Source organism: Myotis nattereri (assembly GCF_964212035.1).
Source record: "Myotis nattereri genome assembly, chromosome: 13".
NCBI classification, from domain to species: domain Eukaryota; kingdom Metazoa; phylum Chordata; class Mammalia; order Chiroptera; family Vespertilionidae; genus Myotis; species Myotis nattereri.
In genome coordinates, this window is record NC_138088.1 from 44,261,891 (window position 1) to 44,272,349 (window position 10,459).

The 10,459-nt window shown below is 54.4% G+C and overlaps 2 protein-coding genes across 2 annotated transcripts; one reads left to right on the forward strand and one right to left on the reverse strand.

Annotated features, from left to right (window-relative positions):
* The first annotated feature begins 428 nt into the window (after nucleotides 1–428).
* Nucleotides 429–4,595, forward strand: ELOVL3 (ELOVL fatty acid elongase 3). Its single transcript, XM_081104430.1, has 4 exons — nucleotides 429–719; nucleotides 1,883–2,014; nucleotides 2,848–2,999; nucleotides 3,253–4,595. The coding sequence occupies exons 1-4, from the start codon at nucleotides 619–621 to the stop codon at nucleotides 3,678–3,680; spliced, it is 813 nt and encodes a 270-aa protein (XP_080960556.1). The 5' UTR covers nucleotides 429–618; the 3' UTR covers nucleotides 3,681–4,595.
* A 322-nt stretch (nucleotides 4,596–4,917) lies between these two features.
* PITX3 (paired like homeodomain 3) lies at nucleotides 4,918–6,460 on the reverse strand (the record flags this gene model as incomplete). Its single annotated transcript, XM_081104431.1, has 3 exons — nucleotides 6,328–6,460; nucleotides 5,986–6,188; nucleotides 4,918–5,508 (listed from the first exon to the last, which is right to left on the reverse strand). The coding sequence occupies exons 1-3, from the start codon at nucleotides 6,443–6,445 to the stop codon at nucleotides 4,918–4,920; spliced, it is 912 nt and encodes a 303-aa protein (XP_080960557.1). The 5' UTR covers nucleotides 6,446–6,460.
* Nucleotides 6,461–10,459: the final 3,999 nt, after the last annotated feature.

Consider the following 10,459-nt stretch of genomic DNA (forward strand, 5'->3'; position numbering starts at 1 on the left):
TTTGCTGCTGCTTCCCCGGTCTGATTGTCTGCACCCCTGGCCTGAGTTTCCCAGGGTCTCAGGGAAGCGGGGAAACCGGTATCCCTATTTCTGGGTCAGGGCCCCAGAGACCGAGGACGCCTCCACTTCGGATCCTCACTGTCAAGTAGGTCAGGATTAAAACAAACTGAGGTGAAGGTGGAGGTTGGCGTTCCTGGGGAAGCACGGGACGTCCAAGTACCTGGGGAGGCCGCCGGAGCCACGCCAAGGGAGTGAGAGTGGAGATGTTGGGGTGGAAATGGGACGGGAAAGGCGTGGCGAGGGGTCCAGGACCGGCCTTGGGGTGGGCGTGTGTGTGGAAGGATGGCCAATCAGAGAGTGTGCTTCCGCCAAGGGGCGGGATAGGGGCTCGCCTGGGTGGAGATTGGCTAACGGCGCCGCGGCTTTGCGATTCAGCGTTATATACGGCAGCGGCGGCTGCGGTGCCATGGGGTCCGACCGCGGCGCACTCGTCTGAATCGGGTGCTCGGAGTGCCTCGGGTCCTGGGTCCGTTCTGTCCCGCCCCCAGGTTCGCTCCTCGGGCCCCCAACCTGTGGTTCGGCTCCTCAAGCTCCCGGCCTTGACGTCTGCAGAACGAAATGGGCACAGTCATGAATGCCTCGGACGGGAAAGAGCCGCTGCTCCAGCCCTACAGCTTCGAGCTGCTGGAGGACCCAAGGCCCTTTTTGGAGGAGTACTGGTGAGAGGGGGGCGGCGGAAAGGCCACGATCCTGATGTCTGGCATTAGCGGGGGTGGGGGGACGCTGCCCGCAATGGCACCGGGCTCTCCTGTGCCGGCTCCACATTCCCGCTGTCCAAGGTGCAGGTAATGTGGTGCCGCAAAGAGATTAGATCTGGAAGAGAGAAAGGGGGGGGGGGGGGGGGGGGAGGAGAGAGAGAGAGAGAGAGAGGAGAGAGAGAGAGAGAGAGAGGAGAGAGAGAGAGAAGAAATAAAAGGATGGGGTGAGGAGACAGAACCCAAGGGAAAGAGTGTAGCGAGAGCTGGTCTCTGAGGAATGGGGTTGACTTGAACTCCTAGTCCCACCAGCCTGTAGACGATTCTTCTTTGTCCTTTGTGGCCTCGCGTGGCCGGGTGTGCCCGTGTACACAGTGCTGGTGCCGAGGGACAGCCTGCCCTTCACAATTACCACGTTGTTCTCCAAGTGTTTCATCTCCCAGCTGTGGAGAAGGGGGCAAAGCCAGGGAGCTCCTCAACATTTCCCTCAGGCTCTCTGGCCTTGCCCTGAGGCTCCTCCAAGGTGTCTGTGGGCTGATTTTGTGCTCCAGCCAATTTGGTGGCAGCTACTTGCCACATTCTAATTACCCCATAGCCCTGTGTTGTTTCTAGACATGGGCCAGCACTTGTCACCCACTCCCAGCCCCATTGAGAGAGCAGTAATCACAGCACCCTTGGACACAGCCCCTGCCATGTGCTATGTCCTTGGCATATTTTTACTCCTCACCTGAGGAGATGTTATTATTGATTTGAGAAGGAGAAATATCAATGTGAGAGAGAAACGTTGATCAGTGGCCTCCTGTACGTGTCCTGGTGGGGGATCAAACCCAAAACCTGGGTATGTGTCTTGACCAGGTTTGAACCCACCACCTTCTGGTGTACGGGATGATGCTCCAACCGAGTACATCTTAAGTACTTACATAGCAACGCTGTCAGGAGAGGAGTAATATTCCCCTTTTACGAATAAGGAAACGGAGGCTCTGAGAACAAAGTAGCTTTTCCAATGTCACAAAGCTAGTAGGTGGCAGAGGAACTCCAATCCAGAGCGCTCACTCGGGGAGATGAGTGGGTGTTTCTCTAACCAGCACCCACCCACCAGCCCCTCCCCTGTGCCTTCTGCCTCCCAGGACAGCCTCCTTTCCCATCGCTCTGATCTACCTGCTGTTCATCTTTGTGGGGCACAACTACATGAAGGCGCGGAAGGGCTTCAACCTGCAGGGGCCTCTCATCCTTTGGTCCTTCTGCCTTGCGGTCTTCAGGTAAGACACTCCTCGCTTACCCTGCACACCCTGGGCCAGTGACGGCGAGCCTTGTGAGCTCGCGTGTCAGCATTCTGAAAAACCCTAACTTAACTCTGGTGCCGTGTCACATATGGAAATTTTTTGATATTTGCAACCATAGTAAAACAAAGACATATATTTTTGATATTTATTTTATATATGTAAATGCTATTTAACAAAAAAAATCAACCAAAAAAATGAGTTCGCGTGTCACTTCTGACACACATGTCATAGGTTCGCCATCACTGCCCTAGACCCTCACTCCATCCCCAAAAGCTTTCTAGAAACCTCAACTGCATCAACTCTCAAGTTGCCCCCAGCTCCCCCTATCCCATTTTCTCAGCTCTAGGGCCCCTCCCCAGCTTCCCCTCTCCTTCTTCCCTAAGCACCAGACTGGCAGTTTCTGTTCTCTCATGAGTCCTCTAGTGCTCATGGAGTCTGTACACTTCCGACAAATTTCTCCAGACTTTAAGATCCTCCAATAACTTCCCTAGCCCCTCCTTCCCCTATTTCCTCTCGCATTGGTATCCCCCATCCTGTCACCCATCTCCTCATAGGCTCCTGCCCATCCCAAGAATTCTGTTCCTTAACTCAACTTTCAGTCCCATCCTCCAGCATTCCCTGGTCCTTTCCCAGCCCTCATCTCCTCTAGATCGCTGGTTGGATTTACCAGATTGGCTCCAGGATCTCAGAAGCCATGACTCCTGGAAGGATGGGAAGGTGGCAGAACTTGGGTCCTGACCAGGCTGAGGGGGAAGGGTGGATTGGTGTCTGGGAATGATCTTACACCCTTTTCCTCTGTCCCATTTCAGTATCCTGGGGGCAGTGAGGACGTGGGGCATTATGGGAAATTTGATACATAGGCATAGCCTAAAGCAAACTGTGTGCTTCACCACCTCCCTCCACGAATCTGTAGTCAAATTCTGGTCCTGGCTCTTTGTTCTCAGCAAGATCATTGAACTTGGTAAGTGGCAAGGTTTTGTCTCTCTGGCACCCAGTCGACTGCATCCTTCCTCAGTTCCCCCCTCGCCCATCACATGGAGAGTCCCTTCCCCACCCCTGGTCCTAACAACACCTCTCACCCAAGCCCTCTTCCAGATTCTCTGCCACAAAGACCCCTCTCCCCACCCTGAGAATTCCCCCTTTGCCCCCACATTCAGTGCAGAGGGTGGTCCCAACACTGGGTGGTATGTCAGCTATGACTCCCCATCTCCCAGGAGACACAGCCTTCATCATCCTGCGTAAGCGGCCACTCATCTTTGTGCACTGGTACCACCACAGCACAGTGCTAGTGTTCACAAGCTTTGGATACAAGAACAAGGTGCCTGCAGGCGGCTGGTTTATGACTATGAACTATGGTGTGCATGCTATCATGTACACCTACTACACTCTGAGGGCTGCCCAAGTGAAGCCCCCCAGGTGGTTTCCCAGGCTCATCACCAGCCTGCAGATCCTGCAGATGTTTATGGGAGCCACTGTCGTCATCCTGGCTTACACCTGGAGACAGGAACAGGGATGCCACACCACAACGGAACAATTCTTCTGGTCCCTCCTGCTGTATATAACCTACTTCATCCTCTTTGCCAACTTCTTCTACAAAACCTACGTAATGCCCAAGGTTAAAGACAAGACCAAGAGCGAGTAAAGGGTCGGAGAAAAAGAAGGGGCTCCAGGTTCTCTCCTCCCCGGGGCATGGAGGGGTTTGGTTTAGGTTTGGGAGAATGATTAGGAGGTTTTCCCTGCGTGGTTTCCCCACAGGATGTGTGCCCCAAGGTGGCAGGAAGTTATGACAGACAAGAAACGTCAACCATGGGAAGGGGATGTGGTGTAGTACTTTGATGTTTCTGTTCTTAATATGAAGGCCAAGCAGACCCTGAGATGGGGCTGGGACTGGGGAGGATTCCCACAGCCGAATTATTTATATTTCTATATAGAGACCTTTCTCTTCTTGCTCTATTTTTTAATTAAATATTTCAAGAAGACTTCTAGTTTGGGGGAATTTGGGGGGAAGAAGGGATCTGCTGTGGTGGGAAATGTCTGCTGGCAATGGGATGATCAGTAGGTTAGACGTCTAAGAGAAGCACACACGCAGACACTCAATAAGAATCCTAGTTTTGGTAGGCACTTAATAAATGTCTGTTACAGACCAGAATTTTATTGCTGTTAGAGGCCCAAGCCCCTCATTGGAACAGCGAGAAACAGGTGCAGAAAGGCGGAGTAAGTTCTCTAAGGTTCGTAGGCTTCCTAAGTTGCAGAAGTGACATCTGCAAGTGTGACAGACCAGATCTCCCAGTTATCCTCCATACGACCGCAAGGTGGCGCCGCAGCACCAACTTTAGCCAACGCCCGCCAATGGCTAGTCCCCCCAGCCATCCACACAGACACGCCAGCACGCGCGCCCCTCCTCTGCTCCTTGGCTTCCCCAGCCTGGTGTTAGCGGCGGAGGGGGACCGAAGCCCTAGAAACGTGGACCCTCACCTCTTCCTGAACACCCAGCTCTGTTTTGGATCTGGGGGAGGGTGAGGGGAAAGGGCTCAACTGCAACTCCGAGTCATCAGGCCTTTCACGGTCCGCGCACGTTTATTTCATTTATCTTTGAAAATGATAAATGGGAGAGGAGGAGTCTGGAGAAGGCGGGGCGGGCCAAGGGTGAGTTGGCCCCCGGGAACTGGTCCCTGTGCCTGGCCTTAGTCCCAGGGGCGTGGACTGGGGGTAGGGCCCCCGTCCACCCCTCGGGTCTGGGAGTGGGAAGGCTCTCTCTGGAGCTGGCCGTCTCCCTCCCCCCAGCTGCCCCGGCATCCCTAGCCCATCCAGACCACCCCAGCCCGGGGAGGCGATGAATGACCGACCCCGTCCTCGGGGCTGGCAGACCCGCTCGGCACTCATACGGGCCGCTCCACGGCGTACTGACATGGACTGAGGTTGGCTGCCGGGGGTGGCCCGGGTACCGCGGGGTAGCTGAAGGAGGCGTGCTGTTTGGCCTTGAGCCGCAAGCTGGCCAGACTGGAGTTACACGGGTCCCGATAGACGTAGGGGGAGGAGGCGGCTGCGGCAGCAGCGGCGGCGGCGGCAGAGGCGTAAGGGCAGGACACTGCTCCGGAGGACACGGAGGCTGGAGCCAGCCCAGGGGGCCCCCCGCCCAGGCCTTGCAGCGCCCCGGGCCCCGGCACAGTGCCCGGGGCGGCCGTGGCCGAGGGCACCATGGAGGCGGCGATGGAGCTGGGTGGAGAGAAGACGGGCTGCGAAGCCAGAGGCCCCACGTTGACCGAGTTGAAGGCGAACGGGAAGGTCTTGGCGGCGAGCGGCGGGCCGAGCGCCTTGGGTGGCCAGTTGCCGTACGAGTAGCCGGGGTACACTTCTTCGTAGGGCGGCACCAGCCCCCCGAGCGGCGCCGTGAAGCCGCCCTTGCACAGCTCCGCCTGCTGGCTGCGCTCGCGCTTCCGCCACTTGGCGCGCCGGTTCTTGAACCACACCTGCGGGCGGGAGGAAAGGCTGTCGGACCGGGAGCCCAGCGGGGGGCTGGGGGGTGACCGCGGCTGGGGGGTGGGTCACGCGGATGGGGGTTCGGGCCGGGGCCGGGGTTCGGGGGATTAACAAGCCGAGATGGCTGGAGACGGGAAGGGGGTCGCGGAGGAGCGCATGGCGTCAGGGAGCTGAGGACAGAAGCAGTGGCGGCAGAACTCAGTCAAGGGCGACGGCGCGGGGAGTAGTCGGTCAAGGAGGCGTGGCGAGGAGGACGAGCGACCGTCCCAGGGGAGAGGACGCGTGGGTCGGGAGTGATAGGGTGGAGATGGGTGGAAAGAAGTGGATAGCGGACCGGGGCTTAGGGACTTCGGGTGTCGGGTCCGAGGATGGGCAGGCAGGGCAGAGCCACAGGTGGCAGGGGTCTAAGCTACTCGCTCAGCGGCCCGAGAGGAAGAGCGGGGTGGGTTGCGGATCTGGGGCCGTACCCGCACGCGGGCCTCGGTGAGGTTGGTCCACACGGCGATCTCCTCGCGCGTGCTCATGTCGGGGTAGCGGTTCCTCTGGAAGGTGGCCTCCAGCTCCTGCAGCTGCTGGCTGGTGAAGTGCGTGCGCTGCCGCCGCTGCTTCTTCTTCAGCGAGCCGTCTTCCGGGGAGCCGCCGGGCAGCGAAGCCGAGGCCTTCTCCGAGTCTGGGGCCGGGTTGGGGCAGGTCACAGGGATGCCAGGGCTGGGGTACCCCCTTTACCGGCCGCTGACTCCCACCCGGGCCCCACCCCCGTTAGGGATGGAGATGTTATCTCCCCTGCGCCCAGAAGGGGGCGCGCTCACCACTGTGTTCTTGGCCCTTGCAGCCGTGTTCTGGAAGTGAGGGGTGGGGAGTGCCCGCGTCTGACAGGGATAGGGCCGGGCTCCGGGCCTCCGCCTCGCTGAGCAGGCCGAACTCCATGGAGAGGAGACTCTGGAGGGAAGAGAAGACACAGACCAGGCCGATGGGGCTAAAATCTCCGGGTTATCCGGTTCCCAAAAGTGTTTCGCCACAGGTTCGCTGTCCCCTTTCACAGCCCCCAACATAAAGCTACTCCTGTGTGGGGTGCCCTAGGATAGAATAGGGAAACAGCAGCCTAAGGGAGAAAGGTGTATATTCAAAAACGTCAGGCACAGATATACGCACTAGACTTTCGTTTGTTCACGGCCAGGCACCTAGAACTCTGCCTGGTGCACAGCTGGTGTTCAGTAGATATTTATTGAATTAATGAAAACCACAACGATTGCACACCACATGCCATATACCATCCCTGTCACACGAATGCCTAATATTCCCATAAACTTATACATGCCCCTCAGTCAATCATACCTAACACATAGCTGGAACCTCTGTTGCTCATTGAACCAGACCTGATACTTCTCCCATTAAGATAATCACTGCTGTCATATGAGTACTTACTGTGTGCCTTTATCTCATTATCTCTCCCCTCACACGAATGCATCAATATTAAGTATGGTCACCTTTTTCAGATGATGAAACTGAGACTTGAATTTAAGGGTCACGGGGGGAAAAAGGGTCACAGAGCTTGTAAGCAGTGGAACTGGGATCTGAATCTGCTCTGGGAGACTCCTAAGCTAATGTTTTTTTCTCCATTTGTTTTGTCTTTCTTCTTTATTTAAAAATGCATTTTTATTGATTTTAGAGAGGAAGGGAGAGGGAAAGGTAGAAACATCAATGGTGAGAGAAAATCATTGATTGTCTGCTTCCTGTACACCCCCTACTGGGGATTGAGCCTGCAACCCGGGCATGTGCCCTGACTGGGAATGGAACCATGACCTCCTGGTTCATACGTCCAACCACTGAGCCACACGGCCCGAGCTCCGCTTGCTTTTTCAAATTGTGTTCTTTAGGGCCTCTACCCAGAAATCCCTTCAGGGACTGGAACTCAGGTTAGTCTCAGGGATGGAACCCTAGCCTGGTCTTGATTTGATCTGCCACATCTAGGGTAGCTCTGCTTTTGACTGTTTTGTTCATGCTTCCTGGAGAGACTTCATTTGAAAAAAAGGGTTCCAGAATAAAAACCCCCGTTTGAAAACCACTAGGCATTCGGCTCTGTTTGATTCTATGCCCATCCAGGCACACTTCATATCCTACCAGTCATTGTTCTACTCACATGCACAGCCTCTAGTAGGCCCACCTGAGGCAGGCAGCAGATATGAGCTTCTGAAAACCCCCTTGCTGCCCTTACTTCCTATCCCAAACCTTGCCTGACATTACCCAGGAGCCTTCTTGGGTCCCTCTTCAAGTCTCCCCTGCAGGTATCTCTTTTTTTTTTTTTTTTTAAATATATTTTATTGATTTTTTACAGAGAGGAAGAGAGAGAGATAGAGAGTTAGAAACATCGATGAGAGAGAAACATCGATCAGCTGCCTCCTGGACACCCCCCTACTGGGGATGTGCCCTCAACCAAGGTACATGCCCTTGACTGGAATCAAACCTGGGACCTTTCAGTCCGCAGGCTGACGCTCTATCCACTGAGCCAAACCGGCTTTGGCGCAGGTATCTCTTTTCTGCTGGCTCTCCCAGGCCTTCTCTGGTAGGAGGAAGGGAAAGGGACACTGGTGGGGCTCAAGAACTCTGGGTGCCTCTAAGTCAGAGGAGAACCAAAGGAGGGTAGGAACAGAGGAACAAGGGTGAGGAGCTGGGCGGGAGGGGTCCATCTACCTTCCGGTTAACAGGGATTTAATACAGGCTGTGCAAGGTGGCATTAATGTGGTGGATTAGCCTAAGTTGAGATGTTTGTCACTTGGCTGCTCTGAATTTATTAGGAGCCTTCCTCGGGGAGGCACAGATGGGCAGTGGCCTGTATTTGCACATGGTAATGCCCCCTTCAACCAGCTCAGAGAGGACAGCTGTCCCCTGCCCCCACCTCTCAAGTAAGATTGGGGTGGGACAGAGGTCAAGGAGGAGTGGAGGAGCAACCCTTGTTCTTTCCACCGGCACAGGAGACTAGACCTTGGACCTTTTCCTAGGGTTAAGGCGGCAGGCCTGAAGGGGATCTGGCAAGGAAGGAGGGAAGTCAGCCCAGGGTGGAGGTGCTCAGCTTACCTCTCTCAGGTCTGAGGTCAGGAGTCAGAGGCTTGGGGCTGGCTCAACAATGCTCTGGTGGAAGGGAGATGCCCTTGGGAGGGACCTGTAGCAGTCTTGACTAGAAGTCTTCCCAAAGAGCTGGGAAGGCACAGAACTGAGAGCCGGACAAAGGGGTGCTCTGAAGTCTCCTTTTACTTTATACCCAGAGGACAAAGAAGGTAAAGGGGGTCCAATACATGACGCAGAGGAGACTAGACTTGGGGTGGTGAGCCCACAATAGAGTATACAGATGTCTTATTATAAAGTCGCACACCTGAAATTTATATGTTATTAACCAATGTTACCCCAATAGATCTAATAAAAAATAAAATAAAATAAATATATATTTTAAAAGATGCCCTCAAAATGTAAACCATGCCTCTGATTTCTCCAGAGGTCACAGGAGCAACAAAGAATTGGGAAAAGAGACATTTGGGTTTGCCTGCAGGGAAAGCTAAATCCCACCATTGCCCTTTATCCTCCCAGTCTGCTTTGGCTCCAGACTTCTAATTTTCCAAACTCCCCTTCCCCCAGCATTCCATACCTGGGTCTTGGTTTCACCCTTAATTTCAGCAAAGGGAGGCAGGGTGAGGAGAGATAAGGGCCAGAGTAAAAGATGAAGCTGAGAAAGCAGCGTTCAGACTGTGTGTTCCTAGAGACAGACAGACACACATGCAGACACACGGAGGCCCCCACTCAGACAAAATAAGCACTTGGACTTGGAACTAGAGGCATACAAACACACGCTCTCCCACACATGTGCTCCCACATTCAAGCAGACAGACACACACTGTCACACAGTCTCCTCTCTCTGTGACAGGGACAGCTGCCTTGGCTGTTTTGGAACTAGCCATTACCCTCCCCCCTCCCTTTCCTGGCCCCTCTGAACCTCAGCTTTCCGTCCCAGGAACTAAGGCCTCTGTGGGGGAGGAGGAGGAGGCCAAAGGGGCCAGGGGAGTGGTCTGCACCCAGTGGCTGCCGGGGAAAGCCTGTTTGGCTGAATGGGGAGATGGCAGGAAAATGTTGGAGGAAGAGGGTGAGGCGGGGGTGGGGCCAGAAACTGCCCAGGCCTCTTTTAGGAAAGCAATCGGGTATAGCCCAAAGAAATTAGGTTTGGAGTCAAAAGATCTTGGTCCATGTCCTGGCTCTCCAACTTAACTAGCTATGTGATCTTGGCAAATTACCTCTCTGAGCATATTTTTTCATCTCTAAAAGGGAGATCATAATCCCTCTACCTTCAGTATTGTTATAAGGTTAAAATAAAATATAACATGTAAAAATGGGTACAACTCTATCCAAGTATGTTTTTTTCTTATTCATAGAAGAGATGCCTATTTGGCACCTTCTATGAGCTGGGCATTGAGTAAGGCACCAAGGATAGAGTGACAAATAAGAGCTCATCCTCATCTCTGCTCTTGCTTGAGTGGTTCACCTCCCTAGACCCTGTATCTCCCAGTGAAGAATTTCTCTGGTGAATAAAGAGGTGAGGATACTGCATTTTAGAGAGGGATGCAAATGTGTGTTGTGAGCACTCTGTCCTGAACATAAAGGTGATCCCGGTCAATAAGGTAACAGCACACTGGGTAGAGTAACCCAAGTTGGGAGTCACTTTGGGGACCAGTGACTGGTAAAGGAAAGGATGAAGCCTCAGGCTCCTGACGGGGTTACTAATAGAAGACAGGGGGGATGAGAAGGGCCCTGACTCTGAAACGGAAAACACACTAAAGCCTGGCAAGTAATAGGAAAATGAAGGGTGGGGCATAGGTATCTAGCATACTTGTGCCCTGGTGGGCTGGTGAGGCAGAGGCTGCGGGCGCCCAGTGGTTGTCTGAGCTGGAGAGAGGT

Bases quoted from the DNA above. Each gene is read 5' to 3' on its own strand.
- ELOVL3 (XM_081104430.1), top strand. From the start codon at position 619: ATGGGCACAGTCATGAATGCCTCGGACGGGAAAGAGCCGCTGCTCCAG. The intron at 720-1,882 runs GTGAGAGGGGGG...TCTGCCTCCCAG, and splicing joins CCCTTTTTGGAGGAGTACTG to GACAGCCTCCTTTCCCATCG. The intron at 2,015-2,847 runs GTAAGACACTCC...GTCCCATTTCAG, and splicing joins TTCTGCCTTGCGGTCTTCAG to TATCCTGGGGGCAGTGAGGA.